This window comes from Protopterus annectens, chromosome 2.part1, assembly GCF_019279795.1.
Source record: "Protopterus annectens isolate FY-2018-M chromosome 2.part1, PAN1.0, whole genome shotgun sequence".
Classification (NCBI taxonomy): Eukaryota; Metazoa; Chordata; order Ceratodontiformes; family Protopteridae; genus Protopterus; species Protopterus annectens.
The window spans coordinates 1,142,069,343-1,142,085,160 of record NC_056729.1 but is presented as its reverse complement, the minus strand read 5'-3'; the positions used below and the strand labels follow the sequence as shown (position 1 = coordinate 1,142,085,160).

Here is a 15,818-nt window from a genome sequence, read left to right as displayed (position 1 = left end):
ACTTGCAATACTGCTTCTGCATCGGACCATGCGGCAAAAAAGACTGAGGATATGACGCCGGTCATGCGCATTTGTACCCTGACGTACTGACGTCAGTCAAATGCGCCCTGACCGACGTCAGCCTTATACTTTGATATTCGGGCCGACCGAGGACAGCGGACTACCCAATTGTTAGGACTGCAGCAATGTGAGATGAAGAACATCATTCATTACTTATAATCATGTTATTTTTAACTCAACTGTGGGCTACCTCCTATTTTCTATTTTATTATTTTGTAGTATGCATTTTACACTTTGATTTTTATCAGTGAACTATGTGCATAACATAATTCAAGGTGTGAACCTCACACCCTCCACACTGTGAAGTTTCTTAATTACTAGTTTCCCTCACTTGCAATTTTGCTGAAATGTAAGGGCTGTTTGAGGCTTAAAGGATGCAAGTCCAAGATCCCAGTCTAAAAAGAATAGTTACTGATGGGTTTGCCCTGAATTAGTATGATAAAGTAATACTTTAACATTAACACAGACAAATAACGGGGTACAGGAAAATACTACAACAAAGCACAAAAAGAATATTACACTGTAATCATTAAATAGTTTGTACGCCAATGTAACATCAAAAAATAAACCAATTGCAGACGTAATTCCAGTACCTGTCATATTTTCATCCAGTGGCAAAGATACACCAACATCACAGAGTTTAACAGCATCAAAGTCACCTTGGATTACAACATTTGAAGACTTGATATCTCCATGAAGTAGCCTCTTCACATCGTGCAGATACTAAAATCAAGTTTGAACAATGTACATGAATCAGCCAAGGGAGGAAATAATAATAAAGATACCTTAGAACAAAAAGAAAGTGAGCAAGATGAGCATGTACAACATGCAGTGCAACAGAAACATCTTTAAACTGCTAACACTGTTTAAGGACTCCCACAGTCAAAACAACAAATGAAGCAGAGCAAATATGAAGCTTGACTGCTATAAGGAAGGGTTCATTTCATCGCTGGCCCTTAATTCAAATATGAATACATGAGTATTGGGACTCTATTACACTACTTCTTCCATTTTAGCTAGCAGATCTAGGAGAAAAGTCAGGCAAAAGTGTTTTATTAAATATAGTTCTATAGCAGAAGCTCATGATGAGTTGTCATGTTTATTAAAAGTTAAGAATTAAAAATAAAACCTTTTAATTAAGAATGAGGCTCCACAGAGTGCTGAGCTGGTAAATCCATATGGGTCTTTCAGGAATACTCAAATAAGGCACTAACCTCTAAGCTTTAGGATTGGCTCCTTATTTTTCCATCTCAAATATTTTCTTGTGGTGGGGAGTTTCCCAAAAGGGAGAATCTCCTGTTGTTGCTGGTGCCTCCTTTTCTTGTGCTACTGGGTTTTGTCCTTGTTGAATCTAGGGTGCTGTGGCTGGGTATCTTATTTCATCTGTTTAGTCTTGGTTCAGCCCTTAAGTTCAGTTGGAATAAAGACAAGTACTCATTTCTCTTCATGAACAGAATATTCTTTATTGGCAGAACAGCGTTGCTTAGTTTACTGAGTACAGATGGATTTAGTCTGAGGTTTTATTACAAACTTTGTGGGTGGATCCACTTCCCATTACATCATATGGAGTGTGAGTGGGGAGGGTTTAGTTTGTTATCCCTGTGTTCACATGGTGGGCATTGCTGTGTGTGTTTGGGTGTTGGTTGCAACAGATCATTTCAATTTTACACTGAAACAGGTTGCAAAACAGATTTTCTTTAGTTTACAGGCAATATTAAATAATCTTTTATACATCTTATTTCAAACAAACTTATTCTAGAAAATATTCTAAAAAAATTTTCTTCTCACATCAATTAAGCATATCCACAATATGGTCAACCTAACCTGGTTTCTCACTCCAGTACTCTGTTACTGTGTACAACAGTTTTCAAACGTGAAATTATTTTATTATTAACTGTCTTTTTAATTAAATTTACTCACATTAATTAGAGCAATAGAGAAAATAATGACCAGAACAAATGCAGCTTTGTCCTCTGGAGCATGACTTTGTTAGAAGATAAAGATGCTATTATCCAATCTGTTCTATATTGTTAGGACTATCCACCAGTGGATAGTAGATGTGGGTTTTTGCTAAAATGTAACCATCAGAAGAATTATTGGGTCTGATCCATGGGAGAGGAAGGTAAATTACAAACAGCTGTGAACAAGTTTCTATATGGATATTTGTGTGGGAATTGGAGCCTTACCCTCCAAATAGATTAGACCAATTATCTAACAATAAACCAGACTGGATAGACTTCTCCCAACAGTGTTCTTGCAAACAATGTTACGCAACAAAAATTGGTAATCTATAGGAATGCAGCATCAAAAAAATATATAAAAAATAAAGAAACATCAGAAAATATGTTTAAAAAAAGAACTGAGCTTTAACATATTATCATACATGAATAAATGCCTAAACTTTAATGTAGGTTTGTGATTAGTTCATACAACAGAAAGTTCAGGAAGTCTGTATTAAGCACAGTGGTTATCTTATTTGAGGGAGGAGTCCTCCATGATGGTGATTCCAAGTGGCCTTAGTAGAATCTCTTATGGTCCAGTTTTCGCAGTTTTAAGACGTTGATGGACTCTGGAGTTGAGCTCTGCGGTTTTTCTTGCTTGAAATCTAATCTGCCATTCCAGTTCCTTCTTTTCAAGTCTGTTGTTCAGGTTACTATTATGTGGAATGTCCTTTAGTGTTGTCTAGTATAAGAAATTTAAAAAAGTTGCCTTGTTTTTTTCCTTGGACTGTATGGCCATTGAGTATGAAGGGAATTTGGTACTATATATTGGAGGTGTGCCTAATGATCCTGGTTTTCAGTTTGTTGGCAGTCTTGCCAATGTAGACTGCATGGCATTTGCTGCATTGGGCTCAGTATACTACTTTTTCTGTGTTGCAATTCCCACGTGTATGGGGGCTGTATCTTTTTCTGTTATTGGGGCAAATGAAGCAGTCTCCGTTGCTCATGTACTTGTAATATGTGCAGGGTGGGTCGCTGCAGGCATAGGTCACTCTGTTATTTGGTGTAATTTGGTTTTCCACATAACTTCTTATGCTTTGACCTCTCCTGGCTGTAAATCATGGTTGCTGTGGTAGTATCTGGTTGAAGTCCTTGTTTTTTATTACCCAGTTGTTCCTTATAATTTCTTGTATGCTACAGTAGTCAAGGGAGAACATGAGTGTTAAATTAAGTCCCCAGTTGTTGTCTGCCTTGTGGTTATTAAGTATTTGGAAGTTTCTGTGAGAGTTACGGTCCAGCTAGAAAATGCTAGGGTGATCGGAGAGTTTTTGTTGAATGATGGGGCTTAGGATCATGGTTAAAAGTTTTTGACTATATCCTTTCACCAAAAAAATCCCTTTCCATGTCATGTATGTTATTTTATAACATTTTCATTCTCTTTTGAGACCCTAGCTATCCTCATACCTTGTGATTTGACCATGTTCCATTTTAGTCGGTGGGTATGCATATTCTTTGTAATGGAGGAGGTGGTTCATTCGGGTGGGTTTGCAATATAAATCATACCCATGTAGTCCTTTGTTAAGGCCCTTGCTGATGGTGAGGTCCAGGAAGTCCACTTTGTCAAAGGTGTAATTAGTGGGAAATCTCAGCAAGCTTGTAGATCTGCTAATGTGGCCGTAAAAGTCATTGCATTCTTGGAGTCCACTATTCCAAATGATAAATAATCTATAAACCGATAATAGCATCCCATGTGTGAAAAGTAAAGGAGTTGTACACATGTTCGGCTTCTCATTTGCCCATAGCAGTGTTGGTTAGGTTAGGGACCACTGTTGTTCCCATTGCTATTCCTGTGGTTTGTCTGAAGTTTTCTTCTTCAAAAAGTACAGTTGTGTACACTTACCATAAATGTAGATGTTCAAGTGTATTCACTGTTGCAGCCATCACATTTGGGTTATCTGCTTGCAGTAGCCCTCAGTCGGCCTGATTATCAAAGTCTTGGGTCCTGCGTCGGTTGCTGTTTCATATCTTCCATGATGTCAGGTAGTCAGGGGTATAAAGCATGCAGCCGACGTCATTGCATCAGTTTTTTCTTGCCCCAGATGCCATATATATATATATATATATATATATATATATATATATATATATATATATATATATATATATATATATATATATATATATATATATATATATATATATATATATATATGTATACACACATACATACATACAAGGTTACACCTCCAACAAAAAAGCAAATACACTAAAAAGCTTTAAGCATAGTAAACAAGAATAGAGGTATAGCCAAAATAAGTCAAGTCAGGGGGCTGGAGGGAGGGTAACCAGGACTGCAACAATGAATACACACACACATCTACATTTATGGTAAGTGTACACAAATGTACTATGTTCTTCATGTTTCACTGTTGCAGTCATCACATTTGGGTAGATTCCCAAAGCTAAGGATGAGAGGAGGAAATCAGATAGCATTAGGACCAGCTATAAGGCCCTGCAAGACTGCAGTGGCAAAGTCAGTTCTGGAGTTAGAGAAAATTGGCAAATGATAATGCTTGGTGAAAGTATGTACAGAACTCCAGGTAGCAGCTTCTAGGATGTCCCTGATAGGGACACCTCTGAGAAAGGCTGTGGAGGTAGATGCAGCCCTGGTAGAATGTGGTCTTATCCCCTGTGGGGTAGGTTTTCCATGGTACTTGTAGCAGAAATGAATGCAATGGCCTATCCATTTAGGCATGGTTTGCTTTGAAATGGCCTTCCCCTCTGCCCCTGCAGCAAATGCCACCAGCAGCTGTTCAGATTTCTTGACAGGTTTAGTCCTGTCCAAGTAAAATCTAAGTTGTCTGTATACATCTAAGGAGTGCAGCATACGTTCCCCTTTGTTCTGTGGATTAGAAAAGAAGGTTGGCAAATGAATGGACTGAACAAGAGCCACACTGGATACCACCTTGTGCATGGAGGGATTGGTCCTGAGGGACACCTTGTCTGCATGAAAGATGATGAAAGGCTCCACTGCCATAATGGCCTGTAATTCAGACACCCTTCTTGCTGTAGTGATGGCTAAAAGGAAGGCTGTTTTCCAAGAAAGGAATTTCAGCACTGCATTTGCAGCTTGCTCAAAAGGAGGTAGAGTGAGTTTTTCCAGTACAAAGTTAAGGTCCCAAGCTGGAATTGGGGCTCTCCTGTGAGGTCTCAAGTTTTTGGCCCCTCTGAGGAACTGCTTGAATAGTGGGATGAGAAAAGAGGGGTGGTTCTGTGTTGTAATGAGCTGAAATGGCTGAGGCATGAATTTTGATGGAGGAAAAGGAAAGGCCCTTGTGAAGCATTTCAGTTAAGTATTGAAGAATCTGATGTAAATTAGGCAGTGCTGTGTCCATCCCCTGAGTTTTGTTCCAGGAATAGAATCTTTTCCATTTTTCAGCACATGATTTTCTAGTATTATGCCTCCTTGCCTCCAGAATGACATCCAACACTTGATTACTGAGGGATGGTAAAGGAGATATCAGGTAATCAGCCAGACTGCCAGGTTCAGGGTTTGAAGTTGAGGGTGCAGAATCTGGCCCTCCTGCTGGGACAGCAGGGTAGGGGTCTGAGGCAGGTGCCATGGTGCCAGCAGTGACACACTGTGCAAGAGGGGGTACCCAGTGTTGGTGTGGCCAGTCTGGTGCAATCAGACTCGTCCTTGCTTTGTCCTGTTTGATCTTTAGTAGTACCTTGGAGAGGAGAGGCATAAACTGATAGGTTTTTCCAGGTGAAGGGCAGGGCATCCACTTTCCAAGCTTGTTTGTGGGGAGTCCTTGTGCAGAATTTGTCCAATTGATAGTTCTGGGGGAAGCAAACATGTCTATCTCTGGGCTCCCCCATTTGTTTATCAACATGTTGAAAGTATTTGGTTACAGTTTCCACTCGTGTGGGTCCATGAGATTTCTGCTTAGTTCATTTGCCAGTGTATTTAGCTTTCCTGGCAGGAATTGAGCCTGTAGGTGCACTTGGTAGCTCAAGGCTGTGTTCCATAGAGCCATGGCTAGTCTGCAGAGAGGGTATGAGTGGGTTCCCCCCTGCTTGTTTGTGTACCGCATAACAGTGGTGTAGTCTGTCTTTACCATTAGTTGTCCTGGAAGAATGTGGTCCTTGAAGGCTGTCAGAGCATTCTGTACAGCTAACATTTCTTGATTGATATGCAGGTGCATTTGACTTGGGTTCCATTTGCCCTGAATGCACTTCCCTGCCAAGTGAGCCCCCCATGCATAGTCTGATGCATCTGTTAGGGTTTGGGTGGAAGGGGGTAGAGTGAATGGCAGTCCCGTTTTGGTGGCAGGCCTCTGCCCACCAAAGGAACTCTATCTGTAGGCAAGGTATGATAGGAATCATTGCTTCTAGATCTTGAGAATGTTGACACCATAGGCTTTTTAGATACCACTGTAGCTTCCTCATATGCAGTTGTTAGAAAAATGTGTATTTGAATACATGAGAAATGCTAGTTTAAAAGCAAAGTAGTATATAATGCATTTTATTCTATTAATCATATAGTAGTAAAATTAATTCATGTCTAAATGTGAAGTAGTTTTGAAACTGCAGAGTGGCTTGAAGCAAAAGCTGATCCCTGACCCTGACAGAATGCTAGCTTAGCAAGTTTTAATGTTTATGCTTTTCACAAGTGATTATCTGCTGGGTCAGGAAATTAAATGTGTAAAATAATGAAATCTTCTGCTCTTCCTGTAAGAATGAGATGGCCTTGTATATGTGTTACTTAGATATCACGCAGCTGTGTGAGAAAGTGTAACAGAACAAAGACATGCATTAAAAGACTGAAGCTGCTATTGTATTCGAACTGATATGAAACCTTGAATAGTTAACTTTACAGAAAGACATTATGACTGACCAGCTGGATAGCAAGGCCGTATTATATCTAAAGGAAAAGTTTTTTTTTAAATGTACAGCATCAGCAAACTTAATGAATGTAGAATTGTAAGCTAAAGTGATGTAGATGCCCTGTGACATATCACGTCATAAAGGTGGGCATAGCTAAATGTTAAACCTATATAAAATTGTGTGCTTCCTGTTTCATGTCAGACAAAATTCTGTATTTATGGTTTTTTGCCTCCTGGTGTACACTCGTAAACTTTTAAATCTGAACCTCCTGTGTATTGAATTATTAATTTTATTAACAGCAGTCTTGCATACAGAATTAGGAGAATGCAGGAGGCCATGAACCCCAAGGCTTGCAGTATTTGTCTTGTAGATAGCAGGGTCTTTGTGGCCATTAGTTTGAAGTAGGCTGTCAAATGAACTTGTTTTTCTGGCGTGAGGAAAGCCATCCGGGAAGATGTGTTCAAGCTTGCTCTCAGGAATACAATTTGTTGACAGGGTACAAGAGGTGATTTCTTTTCATTTAAGGTGTACCCCAGAGAAGTTAGAAATTTTTGTACAAATGCAAGATGATTCAACAGTATGTCCTGACTTTCTGCCTGAATTAGACAATCGTCCAGGTATGGATATATGTGAAATATTTCTTTGCCTACAAAACGCAATGCCTGGAGCTAGGCACTTTGTGAATACCCTGGGCGCAATAGATAATCCAAAGGGCAGTGCAGGGAACTGATAGTGCATGAAGCCTGCTTTGAAGCATAGGTATCTTCTGCAATATTCCCTGATTGGGATGTGCAAGTAGGCTTCCTTTAAATCCAGTGCTGCCAACCAGGCATCCTTGCCTAACATAGGAAGCAACTGGTGAAAAGTTAGCATCTTGAATTTTGGGATCACCAAAAATGTGTTTAGGATAGAAAGGTCCAGGAGAGGACGCCAGGAGTTGTCTTTTCTGGGCACCAGGAAAAGTCTTGAGTAGAAACCTTGTCCCCTTTCCTCTTCTGGGACAGTATGAATAGCCCTGATACTTGAGAGAGAGAATTTGCTTCCGAGTCTCTGCCCACTGATTTGGGGGTAGATCTGGCCAACCGTTTGGGGTCGGTAAAGTGTGGAAGTGGAATCTGTGTCCTTGGGAAACTATATTTAAAGCCCATTTGTCCTGGGTAATGAGTTCCCTATTTTTTGCCTGCAGAGCAATCTTTCCCCTTAAAGGAGCAGTCAGTTGAGAAGGGCTTGGAAGTTTTAAAGTTAAGTAATTGAGACAGTTTACCATGGGGGGGGGGGTCTTACTACTCCCTGTTTTGGAAGTGGGAGCCCCCCACTGCTTAGTCCTGTGCGTACCCTGGGATTGAAGCCTGGGTGTTCTGCTGGTTCTTGGTTTTGACAGAAGGCCAGGAAGAGGCAGGAAAGGACCAATTCTTAGAGGGCCAATGCCTACTAATCTGGGAGGCTGTACATGCAGGAAATCTTTAACAGTTTGCATAGAGTTAGCTTTTTCCTCCATCTTAAGTAGTACAGCTGCTTTGTTGCCAAACAGGCGGTCCTGGTTTAAGGCAGCATCCAGCAATTTAGCTTTAAAATGATCTGGCAAAGATTGCTCCTTAAGCCAAGCATGCCTTCTAAGTACAGACCCAGTGACAGCAGCCCTGTAAGATGCCACTACTGAATCACAACCACATTGCAAAGTATGCTTTCCAACTTGTTCAGCAGAATGCATTAAGTCCTGTAAATCTTTATTTTCAGCACAGTCAGGAATCAACATCATTTTCTGTTTAAGCAATCCAATAATATGCTGCTGATACTGTAACATTTGAAACTGGCAGTTTAAGGCCCTGATGGCCAAAGTTGCAGAAATGTACACCTTCTTACCTCATCTATCCAGCGCCCTGGAATCTCTATCAGAAAGGGTAGGAATTTTGGCAGTAGTAGCCTTAATGCCCTTGGGTCCCTGTGAAATGGTCTCAGGATCCGCGGTAGGATTTTTAAAGAGGAACTTGTGAGAGTCAGGAACCCTGTAATATCTATCTGTTTTTTTGGGCGCAGGAGGTAAGGAGTCAGGGGCCAAGCTAGATTCCGAAAAGGCATCATCAACTATGTCCAGTACAGGGGGAATAACTAAGGGCCTGTGTTGGGGCAGGAGTAAGAAATCCCTAAGCCTCTTTTTAAAATCAGTAATCCTGGTTTTCCCAGCGAAAATGCTCCCTAAGAGTAAGCAAGGTTTCACCAAAAGAGAAATAGTCTGGAGGGGAAGCAGAGGGAATAGAGCCCTCTGCATCAGAATCCTCATAGGTAGATAAAGGTAAATCCAGGTCAGAGAAAACAGAAATTTCAGAATCCTGATCAGAAGAATCATAAGAAAATTCAGTTCTAGGTCTCTTAGAGGGGGAAGGTTGGCTTCCCCTGTTTAAAGTAATGAGGTCTTCAGCCATTCTTATCATTTGTTTTTTAGGCATAGAGGCTTGACCATGTGGTCTGGGCGTCGTTTTTCTAGGCATGGATCGAGTTTTAGGCCTTGAAGAAGACAAAGTTGGTTTAATATGCAAGTCAATAGTCCTGAATATACACTCAGAAGCTGGTGCCTGCACAGCAGCTCCGGACCCATCCAAGGTAGAGACATCCGCAAGTTCCACAGTTGAAGCATCTCGTGGCATACCGGACTCCAAATGGGTCTCAGTAGAGGCCTGCGAATCTGAAGTAGCGGGTATCAGGGGCTGCGAAAGCGCCTCACTGAGTACTGGCGAACTGGCAATTAGCTTAGGAGAAGCATTGCCAGCAGCTTTGGACCTTTGTGGTCTGTCTCTGTCTTTATCTTTGCATTTTTTCAGAATGTCGGTAGTCGGGTGGCTTACTGAAGCCATATATGGGTAATTGAACAGAGTACCAAAATATTTAGAAGCGTAAATATATCAACAATGAATAGTTTGTTGCTTAAATAAGGCACAAAACTGACAGTGAGGTACTTCGTGGTCAGGGTCTAGAGGCAAGGAATACAGTATGAATGAAAATCTTTATGAGTTATTTGCTTTCCACAAGAAATACAATTATTGACTTTTACTAACATCGGTTTAGAGCAAGAAAAAGTTTCCCCAACAGGGTACTTAGCTTTAGTTGAAGACTTCGGTTCTGAAACTCGAAAATGAAAATTTCAAGAGTCGGCCGACCGGCACTTGCGAACTTGCTTCTGCTTCGGGCACCGGACAGCAAGAAAGACTGGTGTAATGGTGTCGGCTGCATGCTTTGTACCCCTGACTACCTGACGTCATGGAAGATGAGACAGCAACCGACACAGGACCCAAGACTTTGATAAATCAGGCCGACTGAGGGCTACTGCAAGCAGATAACCCAAATGTGATGACTGCAACAGTGAAACACGAAGAACATCGAAAGTTGTTCTTGAGCAGCAGGCCTAACAGTCTCGCTAGGGCCTGGGTTTCTCCTGGGAGGGTTACATATTCCTGACTGCATGCTTCCATGATAGCCTGAATGCAGTAGTCATGGGGCAAAACAGTGTATAGGGCTTCCACAATTATGGTAACCAATATGGAGTCCTTGCGGATGGGTAGGTCTTTCACCTTTTTTTAGGAAGTCCATGGAGTCTAGGATAAGGGCTTGGTTGCTCTCTGCTACTTGGATGTCAAGGTATATTGCAATAGGTTCTGTTATGGATCCACCGCTAGCTACCACCAGTCTTGCAGGGTTGGTCGTTGACTTTTTTGTCTGGATTGGGGATCTTGAAGAAATCTGACAGCCTGGGGTGCGTAACCGTAAGGAATTCTATTAGGTTTTGGCTGGTGAGTTCAGACAGTAGATCTTTGTATGCCAATTTTACTTTTCCTAGGTCAGTGGGGTTTGTAGAATAAGTGGTTAAGTAGTTTCAAAATCTTACTGATATAGGTGGAAGTACCAAGAATAAGAAGTTATGTACTCACCATAACGTTCCATCTGAGTAGGTGACTTAATTTGTCTGCAACCTGTGGGTCTTCGATCCGACCCGGCAACTTATTTTACAGCGTATAGATCTGAGCTCCTAGCTCCTCCCCTTACCCATAATCCCCTGCCAACCCTGACTGACCTCAGATCAAGTTTGCCCTTATACCAAAAACTCAAGTTAAATGGGTCCCGAAAGGGACCAAAGAAGGACACTCAAGAGAAAGTACAGTTTTGTACCTACCATAAATGTAGATGTTCGAGTGCTCATACAGCTGCAGTCATAACAGACGGGTTATCCTGCCGTCAGGCGGGTCCTCGGTCGGCCGAATTCCAAAGTCTAGGTCCGGCGTCGTTTGTCGTCGCTTCCTCCCTGACGTCAGTGCGACAGGGATATAAAAGAGGCAGCCGACGCCATTTTCTTCAGTTTTTCTTGCCTCAGATGTCAGGTGCCCCCAGAAGGAAGGCAAACAATGTTATGCAAAAATGCAATGTTGATAAATCAAAAACAGTAGTTGCAAACAAATACACCATAAAAGAGTACCCCAAAAGGTTATATGAAAAGGGTTTGTCATAAGGCCTGTCTTAAGAGGGGTTGGAGGGTGGGAAAACTGGACTGCAGCTGTATGAGCACTCGAACATCTACATTTATGGTAGGTACAAAACTGTACTATGTTCATCGTGCATACAGCTGCAGTCATAACAGATGGGTAGAATCCCAAAGTTAAGTAAGGGGTGGTAGGCACTAAGTGGAACTAGGAGGGGCTAGGATGCCCTGCAGGACTGCTGTGGCAAAGCCCGCTCTAGATTTAGAGTATAGTGGGAGGTGATAGTGCTTGGAGAAAGTGTACACTGAACTCCAGGTGGCTGCTTCCAAAATATCCTTGGTAGGGACCCCCCTGAGGAAGGCTGCAGAGGTAGCTGTGGCTCTGGTGGAGTGGGATCTGATGCATGCAGGCACAGTTTTTCCATGAAATGAGTAACAAAAGCGTATGCAGTGGGCTATACATTTTAAAATTGTCTGTTTGGAAATAGCCTTTCCTTGAGCACCTGCAGCATAGGACACAAAGAGTTGCTCAGATTTCCTGAATGGCTTTGTCCTGCCCAAATAATAACGAAGTTGCCTGTGAATGTCTAAGGAATGTAGTAGTCTTTCCCCTTTGTTTTGTGGATTAGGATAAAAGGTAGGTAAGTGGATAGTCTGATTCAAAGCTACACTGGATACTACCTTTGGCATAAAGGTAGGGTTGGTTCGTAAGGAAACTCTGTCCTGATGGAAAATGATGAATGGTTGCACAGCCATGAGGGCCTGTAGCTCCGAAACCCTGTGAGCTGAGGTGATAGCCAGAAGAAAGGCTGTTTTCCATGACAAGTACTGCAAACTCTGATGAAGAAGCTGGCTCGAAGGGAGGAAGGGTCAGTTTTTCCAATACAAAGTTGAGGTCCCAAGCAGGGACTGGTAGTTTCCTTGGGGGTTTTATATTCTTTGCCCCTCTGAGGAACTGCCTTAAGAGAGGATGAGAGAATAAAAGAGGATCTGTGTTGTATTGTGCAGAAATGGCTGACACGTGGATCTTGATGGAGGAGAAGGAAAGTCCATTGTTTAACATCTCAGCTAGGTACTGTAAAATTTGAGGTATATTTATTACCCAAGGATTCTGTCCCTTCTTTTGATTCCAGGCACAAAATCGTTTCCATTTGGCGGAGGAGGCCTTTCTAGTAGAAGGTCTTCTGCCCTCCAAGATGACATCCTGCACCTCCTTGGAGAGGAGAAACTGTTGGGAAATCAAGGAATTCTCCATGCAGCTAGATTTAGAGTTTTGAGATGGCTGTGAAGAGCTTTGTAGTTGTGCTGGGACAACAGAAGAGGGACTAGAGGTAGGATCCATGGTGGGGAATGTGTCAGGCTCTTCAGGAGTGGATACCAGTGTTGCCTTGGCCAGTCTGGAGCAATGAGAATAATTTTCGGCCTTTCTGCTCTGGCTTTTAATAGAACTTTGGGCAGTAGAGGAAGAGGAGGGAAGGCATAGACCGTCAATGTTGCCCAATTGAAGGAAAGTGCGTCCACTTTCCAGGCCTGTGGAGGATAGGTCCTTGAACAAAATTTTTCAACTGGCAATTTCTGTGGGTAGCAAAGAGATCTGTGTCTGGCTGTCCCCATGCCTGAGTTATCTTTGTGAAAGTTTGAGGATGCAACTTTCATTCGTGTGGATCTGTCATATTTCTGCTTAGGTTGTCTGCCAGTGTGTTTTCCTTCCCTGGCAGGAATTGTGCCTGTAGTTGAATTTTCAATTCCAGTGCTGCGTTCCATAGGGTCATGGCTTGCCTGCACAGGGGGTATGAATGAGTTCCCCCCTGTTTGTTTATGTACCACATCACTGTGGTGTTCTCTGTCCTTATCAATAGCTGGCCTGGATGCAGTAGGTCTTTGAAGGTCATAATACCATTTTGCACGGCTAGCATTTCCTTTTGGTTGATGTGAAGGAGCTTCTCTTTTCGTTCCCATTTTCCCTGAATGCACTGATCTGTCATGTGTGCTCCCCAGGCGTAGTCTGAGGTGTCTGTTGTGATGATTTGAGTTGCTTGAGGTACACAGAAAGGAAGACCTGTGTTTCTTTGGCGAGCTTGAGCCCACCACAAATTCCTTTTGAAGGCATGGAATGAGTGGTATAATTGCTTCCAAGCTGTGTCTGTGTTGAGACCATAAGTTTTTTAGGTACCATTGAAGTTTCCTCATATGCAGCAGCTTTGCACATGGGATAAGTAGGATGCAAGATGCCATGAATCCCAGAGCCTGCAGGACTTTCCTTGCAGTTAGCCTGGTGTAAGCTGCCATTTTTCTGAAGTATTGAGACAGTTGCCCTTGCTTGTCTGGCGTGAGGTAGGCCATCTGGGTGGTTGTATCCAAGTTGGCACCCAGGAAAATTATTTGTTGAGAGGGTATTAGTTTTGATTTCTTTTTGTTGACTGTGTATCCCAGGAAGTTCAACAGTTTTATTACAAATGCCAGGTGCTGCAGTAGTATGTCCTTGCTGTCCGTTTGGATCAGGCAGTCGTCCAGATATGGGTAGATTTGTATCCCTTGCAGTCTGCAGAAGGCGATTACTGATGCCAGGCATTTCATAAACACTCTGGGCACAGTAGATAAGCCAAAGGGCAATGCAGAGAATTGGTAATGGGTTGAACCTGCAAGAAATCTGAGGTATCTTCTGCAATCTTGTCTGATAGGGACATGCAGGTATGCCTCCTTGAGGTCCATTGTTACCAGCCAAGACTCCTTGCCCAGCATGGGAAGAAGCTGCTGTAATGTGAGCATCTTGAATTTTGGCACCTGTATATATGTGTTTAGGATGGACAGGTCTAAGATAGGTCTCCAATTTTTGTCTTTCCTTGGTACCAGGAACAGTCTGGAATAAAACCCTTAACCTTGTTCTTTTGCAGGTACCTCTTGAATTGCTTTCATGTCCATGAGAGCTGAAATTTGTTTTTGTGCCTCTGCCCTTTGATTTTGTGGCAAGTTTGGCATGCCTCTCATTTTTGGAAGGGTGTGAAAGTGGAACCTGTAGCCTCTGTCTATAATGTCCAGAATCCATTTGTCTTTTGTAACAATATGCCAATTTTTTGAGAATAATGTCAGTTTTCCTCCCAAAGGTGCTGCCATTAAAGCTTTGCTTGGCAGGTGTAGGGGGAAGTCATTGTGTCCGTTTTCTAAAAGACTGTGATCTATCTTCTCCACCTCTTGGGGTTGGTGGTTGCCACTGTCTGGCTCTGAAAGATCCTTGAGGTTGCCCTCTACCCCTTGGACGCCTGTATCTGCCCCTTTGAGGTCTGTCCGTGGCTGGAAAGGACCAATTTTTTGAATGCCAGTTTCTGCTGAAACGTAGAGGCTGTACCTGCAGGAAATCTTTCACTGTTTGCATTGATTTTGCTTTTTTCTCCATTTTCTTTAGCACCTCCTCTGCTTTAACACCAAACAATACATCTTTTTGAAGAGGTGCATCTAATAATTTAGCTTTGACATGATCTGGTAAGGTTTGCTCTTTGAGCCAAGCATGCCTACGTATAACAAACCCCGTAACAGCAGCTCTAGATGAGGCCTCTAAAGCATCAAAACCACACTGCAAGGTATGTTTACCTACTTGCTTTGCACCATGCAACAAATCCTGCAACTCTTAAATCTGGTTGTTCTGGTTGTGTCATTTTGCTTTTCAGCTGAGATATCAAAAACTGTTGATACTTTAACATATGGAACTGACAGTTTAATGCCCTCATGGTTAAAGTGGCTGAGGTGTACACCTTTTCCCCCCACCTTTCTAAAGATCTGGAATCTCTCTTTGAAGGTAATGGGTTTTTAGCAGTAGAGGCCTTAATTCCCTTGGGACCCTGTGAAATAGTTTCTGGGTCAGCAGTATGGCTATTATATAGGAACTGGTGAGAATCAGGAACCCGGTAATACCTGTCTGGTTTAACAGGAGCTGGAGGCAAAGAATCAGGATTAAGGCTGGCTTCTGTGTACACATCATCCAATATATCTAAAACAGGAGGGATAGCCAGAGGCCTATGCTGGGGGGAGCAGAAGAAATTCCCTGAGCCTTTTCTTGGAATTTGAGTAATCTTGGCCTTCCCAGTGAAAGTGTTCCCTCAATGTATGCAGGGTTTCCCCAAAAGAGAAGTCCTCAGGGGGGGAGACCGAGAGAATAGACTCCTCTGCATCAGAGTCTTCGAATGGAGAATAGGCACAATCCTGGTCCTCAGATAGTTCTGAGGTAATAGAAGCTTGATCTGAGGAAGGGTAGTCTTCCTCTAATCTGGGCCTTTTGTCAGAGGGGGGTTGAGAACTCCTGATAAGAGTAATCAAATCCTCAGCCATTTTAAGCATCTGTTTTTTAGGCATGGTGTCTGAGGAACCTGTTTTTTGGTTTTCATGGCTGTTTTAGATTTAGTGAAGGCTTTAATAGAGAAGGAGGAAGGCCTGAAGACCCCTTGAGAAATGGCAGGCCTGTCTAA

The 15,818-nt window shown here is 42.4% G+C and overlaps 1 protein-coding gene across 5 annotated transcripts in view; it reads right to left on the bottom strand.

The window, feature by feature from the left end:
* Window positions 1-15,818, bottom strand: part of PBK (PDZ binding kinase) — a 1,262,077-nt gene that overhangs the window by 217,897 nt on the left and 1,028,362 nt on the right. For all 5 annotated transcript variants that reach the window (XM_044062673.1, XM_044062674.1, XM_044062676.1 and 2 more), the window contains one exon: window positions 654-783. In XM_044062673.1, coding sequence (XP_043918608.1) covers window positions 654-783 — 130 coding nt within the window. The remainder of the gene's footprint in view (window positions 1-653; window positions 784-15,818) is intronic.